Consider the following 15,861-nt stretch of genomic DNA (forward strand, 5'->3'; position numbering starts at 1 on the left):
CTTCACCGACAACTCTAAGTCATTCCTTAGTAATTTCAAGTCTTCGTTTGTCCCCGTTCAAAAGTAGGTTCTTGAGACCCACGACCTAGTACATTTTGCACTGTTCCATTGTTGTGTCACCACTTCTAGCACCTTCGTGACCTTTCAAAAATTATATTATAGCACCGTAAGTAGTTTTTCAAAAAACTTTCGTGATCTAAATGTATTTTTTTGCACTAACTTATTTTTTATGTGAACAAGTTTGGTTGTGCCAGACTAAGTCCGAGTAGTAAGGAGGTTAGTTGAAAGGTCGAGTACCTAAGAGTACCATTGTTAGTAGAAGGATTTAACTTGAGTATTTGAAGTACTTTATGTTGTTTGGACCTATTGAGACTTAAAGATGTATCGTTTTACTTCGTTGAGATTATTGGGAGATTGTGGACCCCCCTTTGGTTTATTTTATTCTATAATGATGATTTATGGAATTTGTATTATGGTTATTTGGAAAATATGAGATTGTGTACTATTTATGAAGTCCTTGGAGTTTTAAATGCCTGGAGAGACAGGTTTGTAAGTGACAGGTAGTAATTCTCTGACCCTTCCGGGTACGGGGCGTTACACACCCAGTCCAATGTCTAGCCACACAGTCCGTCATCCAGCCACCTAGAGGCTAGTCTGATGCAGCCACCACTACCAATCTGATGCAGCCACCACTCCTCTTCGTAAAAATGCTTTGTTTCTTAGTGAAAGATTCAAATGTTTTTTTCTCCCCTCATACTAATGCCCCCGTCTGCATGTTAAATTCATTAGAAATGTTTCATTGTGGTCCATGTGAAGTATTTTCATATGAATTGTGGTAGGTTTGTTTTATTCTTTTGTGATAAAAGATAGACATGTGAAAACGGGCCAATTTTTCTAGTTTTCAACCATGACAGAGGTGAGGGGACCAGAAACATGTCTATCTACAAGAAAATGAAGTTGAATGAATCGATTGTTGTTTTCTGTTAGTTACTTGCTAATGCTCTGACGTTTCGACTTGGAGATGCATGTGTTCCCTTTTCTACTAAAAGATACTACTACAAGTAGCCTTCAGGTATTGGGAATTTGTAGAGATGAGAGGGGTGAGGGATCTGGGTTTCAAGAGAGATAGGGGGTTTTAAAAAATTGTCATATGGTCACTACGTGGCAGTAGAGGCTGGAGGTTGGAGGATCGGGTTTTGTCAGAGATGGCTGCGGTGAGACGAGCCTCATCAAGCGAAGACTCAAGGCGTAGTGCTGGATGTGTGTAGGGCTGTACAGAAACCGACGGCACCGGCCGCCACCGATGCGAACCGATCGGCCGCGTCAGGAACCGGCCGGAATCGGTGGAGAACCGGTCGGCGTGCCGTGGAAATTTCAAAAAATCGACGTTCAGCAGTTCGGTCTCGGTTTGAAGCTGGACCGGCGCTGAACTGACCGATATAATAAAATCTTTTTTTTTTAATATACACTTATCAAAACGACGCCGTTCCACTTAAGTTTAAGTGGAACGGCGTCGTTTTAGTTAATAAGTATTACAACAGATACTGGAAACGACACCGTTTGGCATTAAACCAAACGACGTCGTTTTATTAAGGACGTAAGAAAAAAATAATAAGTCTGAAATGACGTCGTTCCACTTAAACTTAAACTTAAGTAGAATGGCGTCATTTCGATAAGAGTCTTCTTCTTCCCAAATGCCCTTCTTCCTGAATTCGATTTTGCAACTCTCTCTCTATCTCTCCTATGCATCTCTCTCTCTCTCTCTCTCAGTCTCTCTCAGTAAAACCACCGAGAATCGACGCCGACCGAGAATCGCCTCGATCGGTGTCTTCCTCCCCATCGACCGGTTACAATCGGTGCCTCTCCCATTTTTCCAAACGTCGGTCGGCGTCGATTTTGCCCAAAAACTGTGCCGACGACATCGGTTTTCACCCCTAGATGTGTGAGGCTTCAGATAGGAGGAGGCTTCGGTGGACTACAGAGAGAGGAAGGGATTTCACGTGTTGTTCATTTTCATATTCTCAAGTGTGGATAGGTATATAGTATATGAAATGGAGGAGCTATGTGTGAGTCTTTAATTGGATGGCTGTTATTTTAGGAGGAACAGACGGACCAGCTATAAGATATTCTCTTGATCGAATATCCATAACTTACCATGACACGAACTGAATACTATCTTTGCTACTTAAACAACAGTTAGTCATCACAAACGAATTACCGTTTTGGAAAATAAAAGATGAAACTCCAGTCTCCGTTTTGTGTGGTCTAGGTTCCACTATTTTAAATATTGTACCATACCGGCTGGTATATACCGTACCGACCACTAGTCCGGTACATGTATTGCATATATTTCATACCAGCCCAAATACCAGTCGTATTGGCCTATATTTCGGCCTGTACCGGCCGATATTTCGGCCTTTAATTTTATTTTTCATTTTTCAAACTACAAGTTCATTTTTTAATCCTCAATTCAGACTAGATTATTTATAATTTATATATATATATATGTATTTATATATAATTTATTCATATATATACTACTATTTTAGAATATAATTTTTATATATTTATATATATAATTTATTCATATATCGACTATCTCGAAACGTTACACAAAATTATATCTATATCGAAATATTTCATTTCAATGCCTTTACCGATTAAGCATCTAGTACGTTATTCAAAACTTTGTTAGATTCTGGTTTATTGCTTAGCCCGCAATGTTTGGGCCTTTTGGCAATCATAGGGGAAAGTTTTTTTTTTTTTTTTCGCCATTTCTAACTTGAAGAAGAATTATTAAGATTTGGTTTTGGCACGAAGGAAGTGAACATCATCAAGTATTCCTAAATTATAAATAACATGATACTTTCAAAGTGTTATATTGTTTCAACATGTCTAATTTTTAATGGCATGACATGCTGTAATAGGATGAGAATACCACGTCATACTCTGATATTACCAGTGATGGAACAACACTAGTCGCCCCCCAATATTTTTAAAATTCAAAATTCCTGCTAATTTTTTTTTCATAATTCTAAATTTCTATATATATAGGAAATGACCTTCCCAAAAAATTTATAATTCTCATATACTCTCCAAGATTTTCTAAAATTTCTATATACATATAAACGCATTTCCAGTTTTTTTCCTATAATTCCAAAAATTTGTATAATTTCTATATATGATCTATTTTCTTTGATGTGGTCTCCCCAAAAATTAAATTAAAATTAGGTTTATGAGAAATAATAAACTTATTAATTTGTATACCAAAGTCTTTTATTAATATTATGCTTCTTAATATGAAACCGAAGGTGAAATAAATTTAAGAAAATTATTTTTAAGTTTGATGATCTATATTTTATAGCAAAAATAACTGATAAGTTGTATCCCCTAAACTTCATTGAGCAAGAAAATATTTATTTAAGATCTCAATCGTAGTATTGTATGCTTAATGTGACGCTAAAATATTTGGATTTTGTATTAAACTTGATACACTAAATTAGATACTAGAATGAAAGATAGACTTCTAAAAGATCACTTGATAGTTTTTATGAACAAAATAAATTCTTATTATTTCATTGCAAAAGTAATAATGGCTGAATATATCCATGAAACGTTGTCATTAGAAATCTGAAACAGGTGTTAAGTTGTATTTTTAGAATTTTATCTCTGCATTTACATAGCAAGTTATCGGGATCTGATTTTTATATATAGTTATGTTTTTATAATTTTTTGTGAAATTAAGATTAAGATCTATCTCTTTTTATTTTACATAAACATGTCATACGTTAAAATAGTTGCCCCCTCAAGAAAATTTCTGGATCCGCCACTGGATATTGCCTAATAATTATTCATCTGACATAGAAAAAAGGGGCAAATTTTATAAGTAGTTCATATATGCCACAATAAGGCTCGTTTGGATACAAAAACCATCACATCACATATTATCTCATTGTTACAATTTTTTTAAATTCTCACACAAAATATAATAAACAATTCAATTTTTTCAAATCTCAAAACAATAATAATATTAAAAAATAATATTCTAACAATATTTTATTCAACTCATCTAAAATCATCTCATCTCATCTCACTATCTAAACTATCAATTATTGGTTTGAGTAACTTTTTTTTAAGTAACATTGAAGATAGATGCTGTTTTAGTAACATTTTTTTTAGTAACATCTCATCCCATTTTTTTAGTAACATTATTGGTTGCAATGGATAGATGCCTTTTGAGTTTTGGTCCACTAGCTCCACCATCCCCAATGTCAAACAACCTGGTAAAGGAATTAAACAACACCTCTTTATCACCATTTGTGGCAACGTTGGTACCCATGTGGGGGAGAGTATATAGATTCAAGCTGATTCTAGCTATAGCTTAAGAGACTTGACTCTTGCACTCTTCCAAGTGATGCTTTTCATAAAGTTAGTGTTTTCAGCTTTTCTTTCATAAAGATTGTGAAAAAGATTGACATTTTTTATACACCAGAAAGATAGCTTCACATGGAATCCACATCCATTGCAGATAGATGACCCATCACCATCTTCAACCCTTCCAAGATAGGGGCAATAACGGGTAGTGGGCTACCTCAGTTTGCATTATTTTTTCTGGGCAAACAATCTTCATTGACAATGTACTCATGTTTGGCAAATAAGGCATCATCTTGGTTCGAGTGTCGCGTGCTTGTACCATGTCTTCTTCATTGATACAATTTTGTCTAACCTTGAGCTGTGAATCTACTTAAAATCAATTGGTATTAGAGAAGACACGCTCAATTATTTCATGATATTCAACATTGCACCCCATAGATAAATCTCTAAAGCGGTAGCAGAGAATGAATGATATTGTGAACACATTCCAACACAAAAGATCATATAGCTTATTTTTCAGTACCAAAATGGCAAAACAAACAAGTTTTCGTTACTTCTTTTAGCTTTTGGAATATGGCTATAGCTTATGTTCCATTATTGTTGAGGATGATGAGCTACAGTTATCAGCAATGGAATCTCCTGTGGGCATGCTTCAGAATTGCTTCAAGAGCTATTTCAATAAAATTAGCCGTCTAGTCTGCAATTCCTATCTGGCTATATACAACTCCACTATTTCTATATTCTGCAGGTATTTCACCCTTTCAAAAACATGGCATGGGTTTGGCAGCCTTTCCCAAACAGTATGGCTATTTAATTTATCAAAGTACATTCCTTCTTTTAACACAAACTTTAAGAAGATTATCTATGGTTACATCTGTGTTAAGATTAAACTGTATGGAGATATGGAGATATTGAGATAAGTTTCTGACAGTTGTGAGGTTGGAATCTTTATGTTCTTGCAGAACAAAACTTTACAAAGGGGGCATGATTCAAATGAAAGAACTTAATTATTAATTTTTAGTGCCAGTTGTTTATGGAGAGAGTGCCAGAATGTGGACCAAAGCAATATTCCCCAACACTTTCCTTTTACTTGCAGCAGAGGTGTTTGAGAGAATGTGAGTGGGACTTTGTGTAAAGAAGAGAGAGCTAAAGAATGGTAGGCAAAGAATAAGCATTTGTAGGTGGCAAGCACATTGCCCAGAACCCCAGAAAGATAACCAGGTCTAAGGGCCCGTACCTTTGTGCTATACCATAAACTAATGCTAAGCCATAGCCCATGAGAATTACTAGGTTTAAAATAATACAATATTTTTAATAAGAAAAAAGTTACAATTATGATGTGGGTTTGAAGTTTCACCCTTCCTTCCTTTTACTCCAATTTCTCAGTATCAGTAGTCAATTCACTTAAAATTAATTGATATTAGGAAAGATGTCCTCAAGTCTTTTATGGCATTCAACATCGCAACTCGTATGCCTTTTTTAATCATGACTCACGAGTTAAACTCATAACCTCTGTTCTGATATTACTTGTAAATGACATTCGCTATCATCCCGTCCGGCGTCCGGACCTATTTTTATAGCGGTACCAGAGAGCAAGGATACTATAGACTCACCTTACACCCTCCTCCCTTTTGGTAAGTTGTCTATCTATTTGAGATGAATAATTTAGGCAGCTTCAAACTTGCACCTTCTAAAGGAGGTACTGACCACTGATGTTGAATTTCATTACTGAAGATGTCAGAAGGGTCCCCATTTGCCTGTTACAAATAAATGACTTTGTTCGGTCACCTCTTGAGAAACTTAGGGGGTTTGCACTTTGCTTTCTCAATGCCTCACTTTTCAAAAAAGCAATGCACGAAAACACTGCTACTTTCCAAACATGAGGCTCTCCTTAAATCTCTGCTTGCAGATGGTCAAAAGGCAATCAAATAGAAACCCCATTTTCTTCTATCTTTGATTTATTTTCTTCCTAACTTGGCAATTTGTTACCATATAAACAAGCTTTGAAGTACAACTCAAAATTGAGCACATCTTGTACCAATGTGGCCCCCCACTGGTGGCACCAGGGGCCTACAGCAATTTTTCCTGTGTGATTATATCAGTCCTACCATGATTATCTCACTCTTTTTTCAGGTAAAACTGTAACGAGACTGAGAAGAAAATTAGGTGAATCAGTTGTGTCAGTTAGATTTTCAAAACATCGAGGACACTCGACCTCTCAGCCAAAAGTGACATTGCATCCATGCTGCTGCTAACAAGACATAACTTGAATTGTACAAATAATTTAAAATTTAAGTTTTTTTGCAAATTAAATTTAAAAAATAATCTATGCAGTTAGAAGTTGTACAAGTTTAATATAAATTTAAGAGTCAAGACCCACTTGAAAAATTTTACTTTTTAGCAATGAGCTCCACTATTTTTTAAAATGAATATATAGAGCTTGCATACTTTAAAACTATATCTAGAATAAAATTACTACAATGAAAGATAAAGAAAATAAAAATAATAGTTACAATCGTGAATGCGTAAGTGTTACGCAATCATTTTGAAAAAAATAAATATATACAGGACCCACAAGAAATTTTTTTTTAATAGTAGATCTCACTCTTTTTCAAAATAACTAGACGACATTTACCTACTTTACGACTACGTGTAACAATACTCTAAAGAAAAACAATTCCAAGTTGCAAATGCAATATTTTAAAAGAGCACATGGGGACATTGAACAAAATTTTTATCTGATATGAATGTGGTCTTACGGGAAATCATTACCAGAGCCTTTTGATTGCCAACAAATTCATACAAATTGTCAAAAGAAATTCCACAGCCGTTTGGAAAGCAAGGAATTTATCCATCACAAGGGCTTATTTGATATGATGAATAGAATGGCCCACCAGATGTTCAATTATTCTCTTCCACTTCATAGTGGTCACAGCTACATATATGCCAGCATGATATCATTCTTCTTGACTGCAATTTTCAGAACTTTTTTCGTTTTTGGAAACAGAAATTTTACAGTATTAACATGAAATAAAAGAAACACACCAACTCCAAGAAACCCCCGACCCCTCCCTCAAAGAGAGAGAATTACCATGTGAACCCCAAAAAGGATCCTAAATGTGAGATAAAAGGAATATATTTAAGAGATTATTCATGTAAATTCAGTTTAAAAAAAAATTAAAATTATAATAATATCTTTTTTAAAATCTCATTTTATTCTCATTTATTAATGATACTGTACACGCAATTCTTCACTCAGGATTGTAAATAAAATTTTTCTATATTTAATAATAATAATAATAATAATAAAAAGAGATATCTGGAAGCCGAGAATGAATTAATTCCAAATGGGAAATATTTGTTACAAGAAACTAAAGTAAAATAGATTAGAAGGAAAGAAAAAAGAAGGATGAACTCTGAGATTCTGCACTCATTTGGCCTAATTAAATCCATCCCAAAGTTCACCTCTCAGTCTTCGTATTCTTTTTTTCCATCTTAAGGCATCTCTCTCTCTCTCTCTCTGCTTTGAGAAAATTAAAGAACTCTTTTGACCACATGCTGTTATGGGGTTAGACTTCGAAAAGTACAACCCCACCAATCCAGGTCTATTTTAATATGCTCGTGCTTGAAATTTCTCGGCTGTCAGAACACAAAACCAAGACACAAGTCTCTTTTAGAGAGATGGGCTTGTTTATAATTTATATGTTGTCAATGGTGAGGAAGTGAGCACAAACTTTGGGTTTTCTTTGAATTAGTTCTTCTGTTTTGTATGGACATGAAGAGAGATTCAGTTCCATGGACAAAACAGAGGAATGAACCATGTTCTACAATTCATCCCACAATAAGACAACACGAATGCATACAAGCACAAATTGTTGTACCAAAACAAACAACAGAGCAAGATCATTCCTCAAATCTAGCTTCCTCTTCTTCCCACAATACTGCCTCAATCATTCCCACGCTTCTCGTTGCTTTCCTTCTTGTAACTTCCTTGCTTAGCCCTGCCCTGTCCCTCTCTATTGTGTCAGATTCCAGCCACTCCCTGCTGGCTAACCAAACTTTTCACCCAGGTTCTGAGTTGCTCAAGCTGAAGAGTGTCAGAGGTTATCTCAGGAAGATCAACAAACCTGCTCTGAAGACAATTCAGGCATATACCTTTGCTTTTCTTGATGTTCTCTATGCATATATTTATTTTGCTGGAGGCTTATTGATCTAGGTTCTTGTTCATTTTGGCTGCAGAGCCCTGATGGTGATGTTATAGACTGCGTGCTGTCTCATCTCCAACCAGCCTTTGACCATCCTCAGCTGAGAGGACAGAAACCATTGGTAATATCACTTTTCTTCCCCTTTCTATCAAGATTGTTGAACCTTATACAAAATTAAGGAAAAACATTTTGATCAAAGATCAAAGTATAAGTTCCTTTTTTTCTTTTTTTCTTTTTTTTTGGGGGGGGGGGGGGGGGGGGTGGTTATTATAGATAATTGAGGTAATAAAAGGCTTCAGTTCTGCAGGATCCACCGGAAAGGCCAAAAGGCCATGACACTGCAGATACAGTGGCGGAGAGCTTGCAGCTATGGACAGAATCTGGTGAATCCTGCCCAGAGGGTACTGTTCCAATCAGAAGAACAACAGAAGAAGATATTTTAAGAGCAAGTTCTGTTAGAAGATATGGAAGAAAACCAACAAGACATGTTAGAAGAGACTCTACAGGCAGTGGTCATGAGGTTAGAAACTTAAAGAAAAATCGCTAACACCCAAGTTTATAAAAAAAAGAATACAAAAACAGAAAAAAACTAGCGAATGGATATGGAAGGACCGGAACCCTGTCCTGGGAAGTAGTTTCCATTACTGCTAGAGCGAAATTGTTCTACATTTCATTTTTCGTTTCCATAATTTAAAATGTAAATCTCTTCCATCATTTCCATTCTTTCATCCCTAGAACCACTGGCTCCCAAAAAGGGCTAATTTCCCGCAAAAGAAATGTAATTTGGATGGTGTGTATGCGACAATTTGCTCAAGTAGTTTTCTTGTTTTCCTGATTGGTCTGTGCTAGCATATCACATTCAGTTAAAACCCATCTGCAGATAGATTTATTGGATCGTAAAATTCCATATTCTGTTCTGTTTTCTCTATGTTGCTTTTTTTTTTTTTTTTTTACTGAATACTTTTTTCTGATTGCAGCATGCAGTTCTATTTGTAAATGGAGATCAGTATTATGGAGCAAAGGCCAGCATAAACGTGTGGGCGCCCCACGTAACTGATCAATATGAATTCAGCTTGACACAAATATGGGTCATTTCTGGTTCCTTTGGCAATGATCTAAATACCATTGAAGCTGGTTGGCAGGCAAGTCTTATCATTGCCTAATGCTCTATGTCTATCCATGTTCTTTATAAAACAGCATGTTAAACTTTCTAATGCAATTTTGTAGAAACTTCCAACTAATTTTACAGGTATACATTTACACAGCATGATAAACGAGTCTCTTTTTGAACCTTGCTCATTAGTCAATACGGCATCGAACTAGTCGAAAGAACAAGTCCTTCACACTATTGGCATGGTAGAATTTGATTCGTAATAAAATTTTATTTTTTTAACTTTTCTTATAAACCAAACTGTAGCCTGCCAATAGCGCGAAGGATGTGTCCTCTACTCCGTGGCCCGTTTGGATGGTGAGTTGAGATGATTTTTGAATAGTAATGAAATTATTATTTGAAATTAGATCAGATGAGATCCTCTGTATCCAAACGGGCCTTTAAAATGTACCAATACTTTTATAGAGCATCATAATAAGATAGTGTGATCGTATGTTCTTCAGGTTAGCCCTGAGCTGTATGGAGACAATAATCCAAGGTTCTTCACTTATTGGACGGTAAGAACTGCAGCACTTTTCACCTCTTAGACACTAGCTAGAAAGCATAACATGACTATTGCAAATTGACATTGTATTCAAATATGCACAGACCGATGCATACCAAACAACTGGATGTTACAATTTACTGTGCTCAGGCTTCATCCAAACCAACAACAAGGTTGCTATTGGAGCAGCAATCTCTCCAAGGTCCTCCTACAATGGTAGACAATTTGATATTGGCGTAATGGTTTGGAAGGTAAGCCTTATAAGTTGACATTCAAACAATTAATAATGTCATAATGATCAAAGTTATTTGTTTGTTTTTTCACAAAACCCTTTAAAAAAAAAAAATTGTGATCTGAAATTGCATTGCCGACACATTACGCAAATCACTTAGCTTCTAACTGATTGACTGAGAACCAAAGTACCTTTCTTTGACATAAACTTGTCTGATTTATTCATGTTTTTTAAAACCTAAGATTCTCTTCTTTTGCTTTAAGAAAGGCTTCCTGGTGCATCAGCTTTTCTTTTTTCTTCTTTAGTGAAACACTTGCTATTAAATAAAGTTAAACTACAAACATGGTTGCGAAGTTGTTTGAATGTAACATCTTTGATTCCTAGTTTTAATAAATTAGTTATGAAGGAAATAAAACAAAGTGTTGACGAGAAAAGAAAAGAAAATAAAGTGTTCTAAAACCTTTAGGGTTGGTTTGGTTATATAAAACTAAACTATCTCATCTCATTTTATTTTGTATAATCATTACAATATTCTCAAACTCTCACAAAAAAATATAATAAACAATTTAATTTTTTCAAATTTTAAAACAAAAATAATATTAAAAAATAATATTATAACAATATTTTATTTAACTTTTAACAAAACATCTTATTTTATTTGAACTGCGTAACCAAACGAGCCTTTAAAGATTTAAATTATTTGATATCGACATGACCTTATAAATTATGTTGAAATTTTAGTCATTTGACACGAAATTGAATGATGTGACTCAATAGGAGTTTTTCCTCCTCTTTTGAAAATTATGTGTTATAAACTTTTTATGGCTTGAAGAGACAGAAGCAAAGTTTTCATTTGACATTTTCTATAATCTTTACTCACACATGTATGGTTGTGACCCCTTTTCCTTCCCATGTAATTAGCAGTGGATAATAAGAAAATGAGACCATAAAGGGAGAACTCATCATGTTTACCATTATACAGTCAAAGACATCATAAGAAACAAGAAGAAGACCTATGCAATGTATGCACAAAACTACTAAAAAAATAATGTCTTTTGTTTTTGTCTAGGATCCAAAGCACGGACATTGGTGGCTGGAATTTGGATCCGGTCTGCTTGTTGGATATTGGCCTGCATTCCTTTTCAGTCACTTAAGAAGCCATGCTAGCATGATACAATTTGGGGGAGAGATTGTAAATTCTAGATCTTCAGGCTTTCACACATCTACTCAAATGGGTAGCGGCCATTTTGCAGAAGAAGGATTTGGAAAAGCATCCTATTTCAGAAACTTGCAAGCTGTTGACTGGGATAATAACTTGCTTCCTCTAACAAACCTTCATCTCTTGGCTGATCATCCAAGTTGTTATGATATAAAGCAAGTGTGGAATAACGCATGGGGAACTCATTTTTTTTATGGGGGTCCTGGAAAGAATGTAAGATGTCCTTGAAGAAAACGTCGGCACAGGATAGAGCTATAGCTTAATACCGTAGGAAAATGTTATATACTACACTTTCATTCTATTACTATTTTACTGTGATGATGTGGCATTATCTATAACGTTTGAATTTTTTATTTTAAAATACAAGAGCTGGCCTAATCGTTGATAGACAATGCCACATCAATACAATCTGGTGGAACTGAGATGAGAGTATAGTATATAATTTAGATTTCATTTTTACTTAGGGGTCACTAATTATTCATCCCACTCTATTATACTTTTTTTTTTTTACCATTTTCTTCCAACTCTTCATTAGAAAAGAGAAAAGAGAATCGATCTTGAAGGCAGAGAATCATGCTCAACACCCTTAATAAGCTTGGGATGTCATACATATATCTGCATAGGACCTCATACCCACTTAAGCTACACTGGTTCTTTCCATTTAAAAAACCCATACGACTTGGCAAATCTGTTATCTTATTGGTAACATGCCCTTCATATATGGGTTTGCATGTGCACATTGGGGAACACTGAACACATTTGACTGACTCAGGCCATAAATAAATATGTATATATCTCAATTGCACCCCCATCTTTCAAAAAATATTGAGTTAGTACAATAATAATGTATCTGAGTTACCAACTTGCAGCATTAAAAAAGAAACTCAGATGTTGAAATACAATCAGCCCAATACCAAACAAAGCTTGTGCTTTCCAACATTGACTTGGAGATAAGGATGTTGAGGAATAATCTCACATTGTCTGTAAATAAGGTCTTGGACATATTTATAAGGAATCATCTCTTGAAGAATCGGTTTTATGAGATGAGTTAGGCCCATAAATTTCTTCAGAGGAATCATTGACTACTTACTTTAGGAAACATAATTTACAATATTATTTGTCGCTTACCCTTTGTCACAACAAAACATAGGCCATTTTCCTTTGAGCCATATGTCCCAATCTTGAGAAGTCAATGACCTAACCATTTTAACCTATCTCAGCTAATCCTTAGATCATCTCCAGCTGATAACAGTTTTTTTAAAAGACAAGAAGACAATAGCATTATATGATAAAAAAAAAAAAATAGAAAAAAAGTCTGTTTTCTGACACACCAAATACGAGGTGAGAAAGTGATCTGCTGGCGTGTTTACACATAAATAGCAGAACTCCATGATTAAAATTTAAATCCTATTGAATTTGTCATCATGGTCAGAGATGGAAGAGCAGTGGCCCTACTCATAGTACTTGGATATAAGGCCTGCAGAGGATTCAAGAGAGGGAAAATTTAAATCGAGAAAGAGTGTATAATGTAGAAGAGTTCACATGTTAATTGTTTGGCAAAGACCGTTAGAGCATAGGCAAGCATTGCCAAGTCAAGTCCAAATTTTAATTTTTTTAATTAAAACTTGAACTAGCTAAAGGGATATTTGTGAAACTTTGAGTTACAGTCATTTAGGACCCCTAGTCTTATTTGAAGAGTTATTATAGAATGACCAAATCAATATTTTATGATTTTCTAATCCAACTACCTCTCTCTTTTAATATTAAATTTTAATGTTAATACAAAATAAATATTAAATATAAGTGTATTTACAAAATATTACATTTTTTTAAAATATTATTAAAAATATAATATTATATTACTATTTTGACTTTAGGATGATTAGTCCAATATAGATTAACCTCTCTAAAAATTTTGATTATAGCCAATACCTCAAATTCTAGTCAAAATATGGACTTGACAATAGTTAGGTCATTGCCAATGCTGTTAAGTCTCACTTGTTTTCTCAATTCAACTCATTTCATTCCATCTAATCATTACAACTTTTATAAATTATCACATAAAATAAAATAAATAATTCAATGTTTCTAAATTTTAAAATAAAAATAATATTAAAAAATATATTTTAATAATATTTTATTTAACTTTTAATTTTTATCTTAACTTTAACTCATTTGTAAAAATAAAGGAGACCGAAATTGGAACATAATTATTTATAAAGCAATGCTACATATAGTCCTTATTTGGAGACTATAATGTAAGTCCAGATAATTTTATATTTAAAATTTTTCAAAATTACAAAACTATTTTTTTTAAATGATATTTTTTCTCAAGTTTGTACATGTAATTCTTAAATGAGGACGGTAAATAAAATTTATCTTATTTATATTGTTAATAGATAATGTGAAATCATATAAGCGGAGCTTAGGGCTCGTTTGTTTTCGAAAATGAGATGAGATGAGTTGAGATTAAAGTTAAAAAGTTGAATAAAATATTGTTAGAATATATCTTTTAATATTATTTTTGTTTTGGGATTTAAAAAAGTTGAATTGTTTATTTTATTTTGTATTGGAAATTGAGAAAGTTGTAATAATTAAGTGAGATAAGATGAGATGAGATGAGATGAGATGTTTTCTAAAAACAAACAAGCCCTTAGTTGTTAGTCATCATTAAAGATGGGGTACTGAGAGAGACGGTAGATTTTGAAGACAACAACCTGGTAAAGCAAAAGGCCTGAGCATAAATAGAAAGGAAAAGCGGGTTCGTTTGTCTGGTGTAAACTGTGGATGGGACGGGGGAGTAGAGTTTTAGGTAAGTTTGGATCATCAGTTCATCTAAATTTATTATTATAAATTTTTTAAATTTTAATATAAAATATAATAAATAAATTTAAATAATAATAATATTAAAAAATAATATTTTATTATATTAACTCAATTCAATTCAATTCAATTTAAAATCTTGCTGAGTCCGTCTAGGTACAGACGATTTGGCATACAAATCCGCGTACGAAGCTGATGTGGCCTGTTGCTGTCAGAGAAAAAAAAGAAGAAAAATAAAAACACGGTGTAGCCTGCTGCTGTCAAAGCTGTTTTATTTTTAAAAAAAAATGAAAAGAAAAACACGAAAAGAAGAAGAAGACGACCCACGGCTTCCCAGATCCATTTTCATCTCCCCTCCCCCAGATCCCAACTCGATTGTCTGCCAACACCCCTTTGTACACAATCCCTCTTGCACCTCTTCCTTGTTTGTAATCATAACTGCAAAAAATAAAGATGGGATAGCTACAAAAAAATCAAACACGTTCTGGCTGAGACCAATTCGGATTCACACCCTTGAGACCAATCGGTATGATTTATCATCTTATATCCTGGAAGGCACGAGCAATTTCTGCCAATAGTAGGAACATAACTGCATATACTGTTAGCCCCACAAACACCATGAATCATATTAGCAATGGCCCATAGCTGGCTGTCAAAAATGTAAATTTATCGGAAGAACTAAAATTTCTGAAGGAATCAAGCATTGCGATTCTACTATTGTTGTACGCGAACCTTCTAACTCGCCAACGCAAAACCCATGGGTTCAGGCCACTATTGCAGAGGACGTTATCATTATTGAGAAGAAGCTTGTAGAAGTCAAAGGAATAGTTGGTCTGGCTTTTATCATTTCATTTTTATCCGCCCAAAACTCGGTCAGCTGAAGTGGCAAAACGAGCCGTTTCATTTAATGGGCCAGGTGGATTCGTGCGCGGATTCGTCTCCAAAATGGACTGCATTTAGATTTTTCTAATCTTGAAACTCTAGAGTTCAGACAATAACTGTCGCTTTCTTTGTCTTGCGTTGCATGACGTACGTGTTAAGGCTGCAACATTGTTTAGAAAAAAATGTTATTTTGTACACTTATTTTTTCCCTTCATTTTAATATCTTATATATATTTTATTTTTTACTTAATAATTAAAAAAATGACTATTTATGTATTGATATTTTTTAATATTTTTTAAAAATATTTTAAAATGATAAAAAAATGTGAATTAAAAAATTGGGAAAAAATAAAATGTTGAATTTGGCCTAGCGGTCAGATTGAGTGGACTATTTTGGATGGTAGAGCAGCCCGACTATTGTTTAGAAAGTAAGGCATAGTTACGAGTTTGGATGAGATGAGATGTTTTGTT

General features: G+C 34.2%; 1 protein-coding gene across 1 annotated transcript; it reads left to right on the top strand.

Annotated features, from left to right (window-relative positions):
* Positions 1-7,947: 7,947 nt before the first annotated feature.
* Positions 7,948-12,142, top strand: LOC121237689. Its single transcript, XM_041134532.1, has 7 exons — positions 7,948-8,521; positions 8,614-8,700; positions 8,887-9,099; positions 9,557-9,721; positions 10,194-10,247; positions 10,339-10,485; positions 11,536-12,142. Exons 1-7 carry the CDS (start codon positions 8,144-8,146, stop codon positions 11,911-11,913), a joined length of 1,422 nt encoding a protein of 473 aa, XP_040990466.1. The 5' UTR covers positions 7,948-8,143; the 3' UTR covers positions 11,914-12,142.
* Positions 12,143-15,861: the final 3,719 nt, after the last annotated feature.

The sequence above is a fragment of the Juglans microcarpa x Juglans regia genome, chromosome 6S (genome assembly GCF_004785595.1).
Source record: "Juglans microcarpa x Juglans regia isolate MS1-56 chromosome 6S, Jm3101_v1.0, whole genome shotgun sequence".
Lineage (NCBI taxonomy): Eukaryota > Viridiplantae > Streptophyta > Magnoliopsida > Fagales > Juglandaceae > Juglans > Juglans microcarpa x Juglans regia.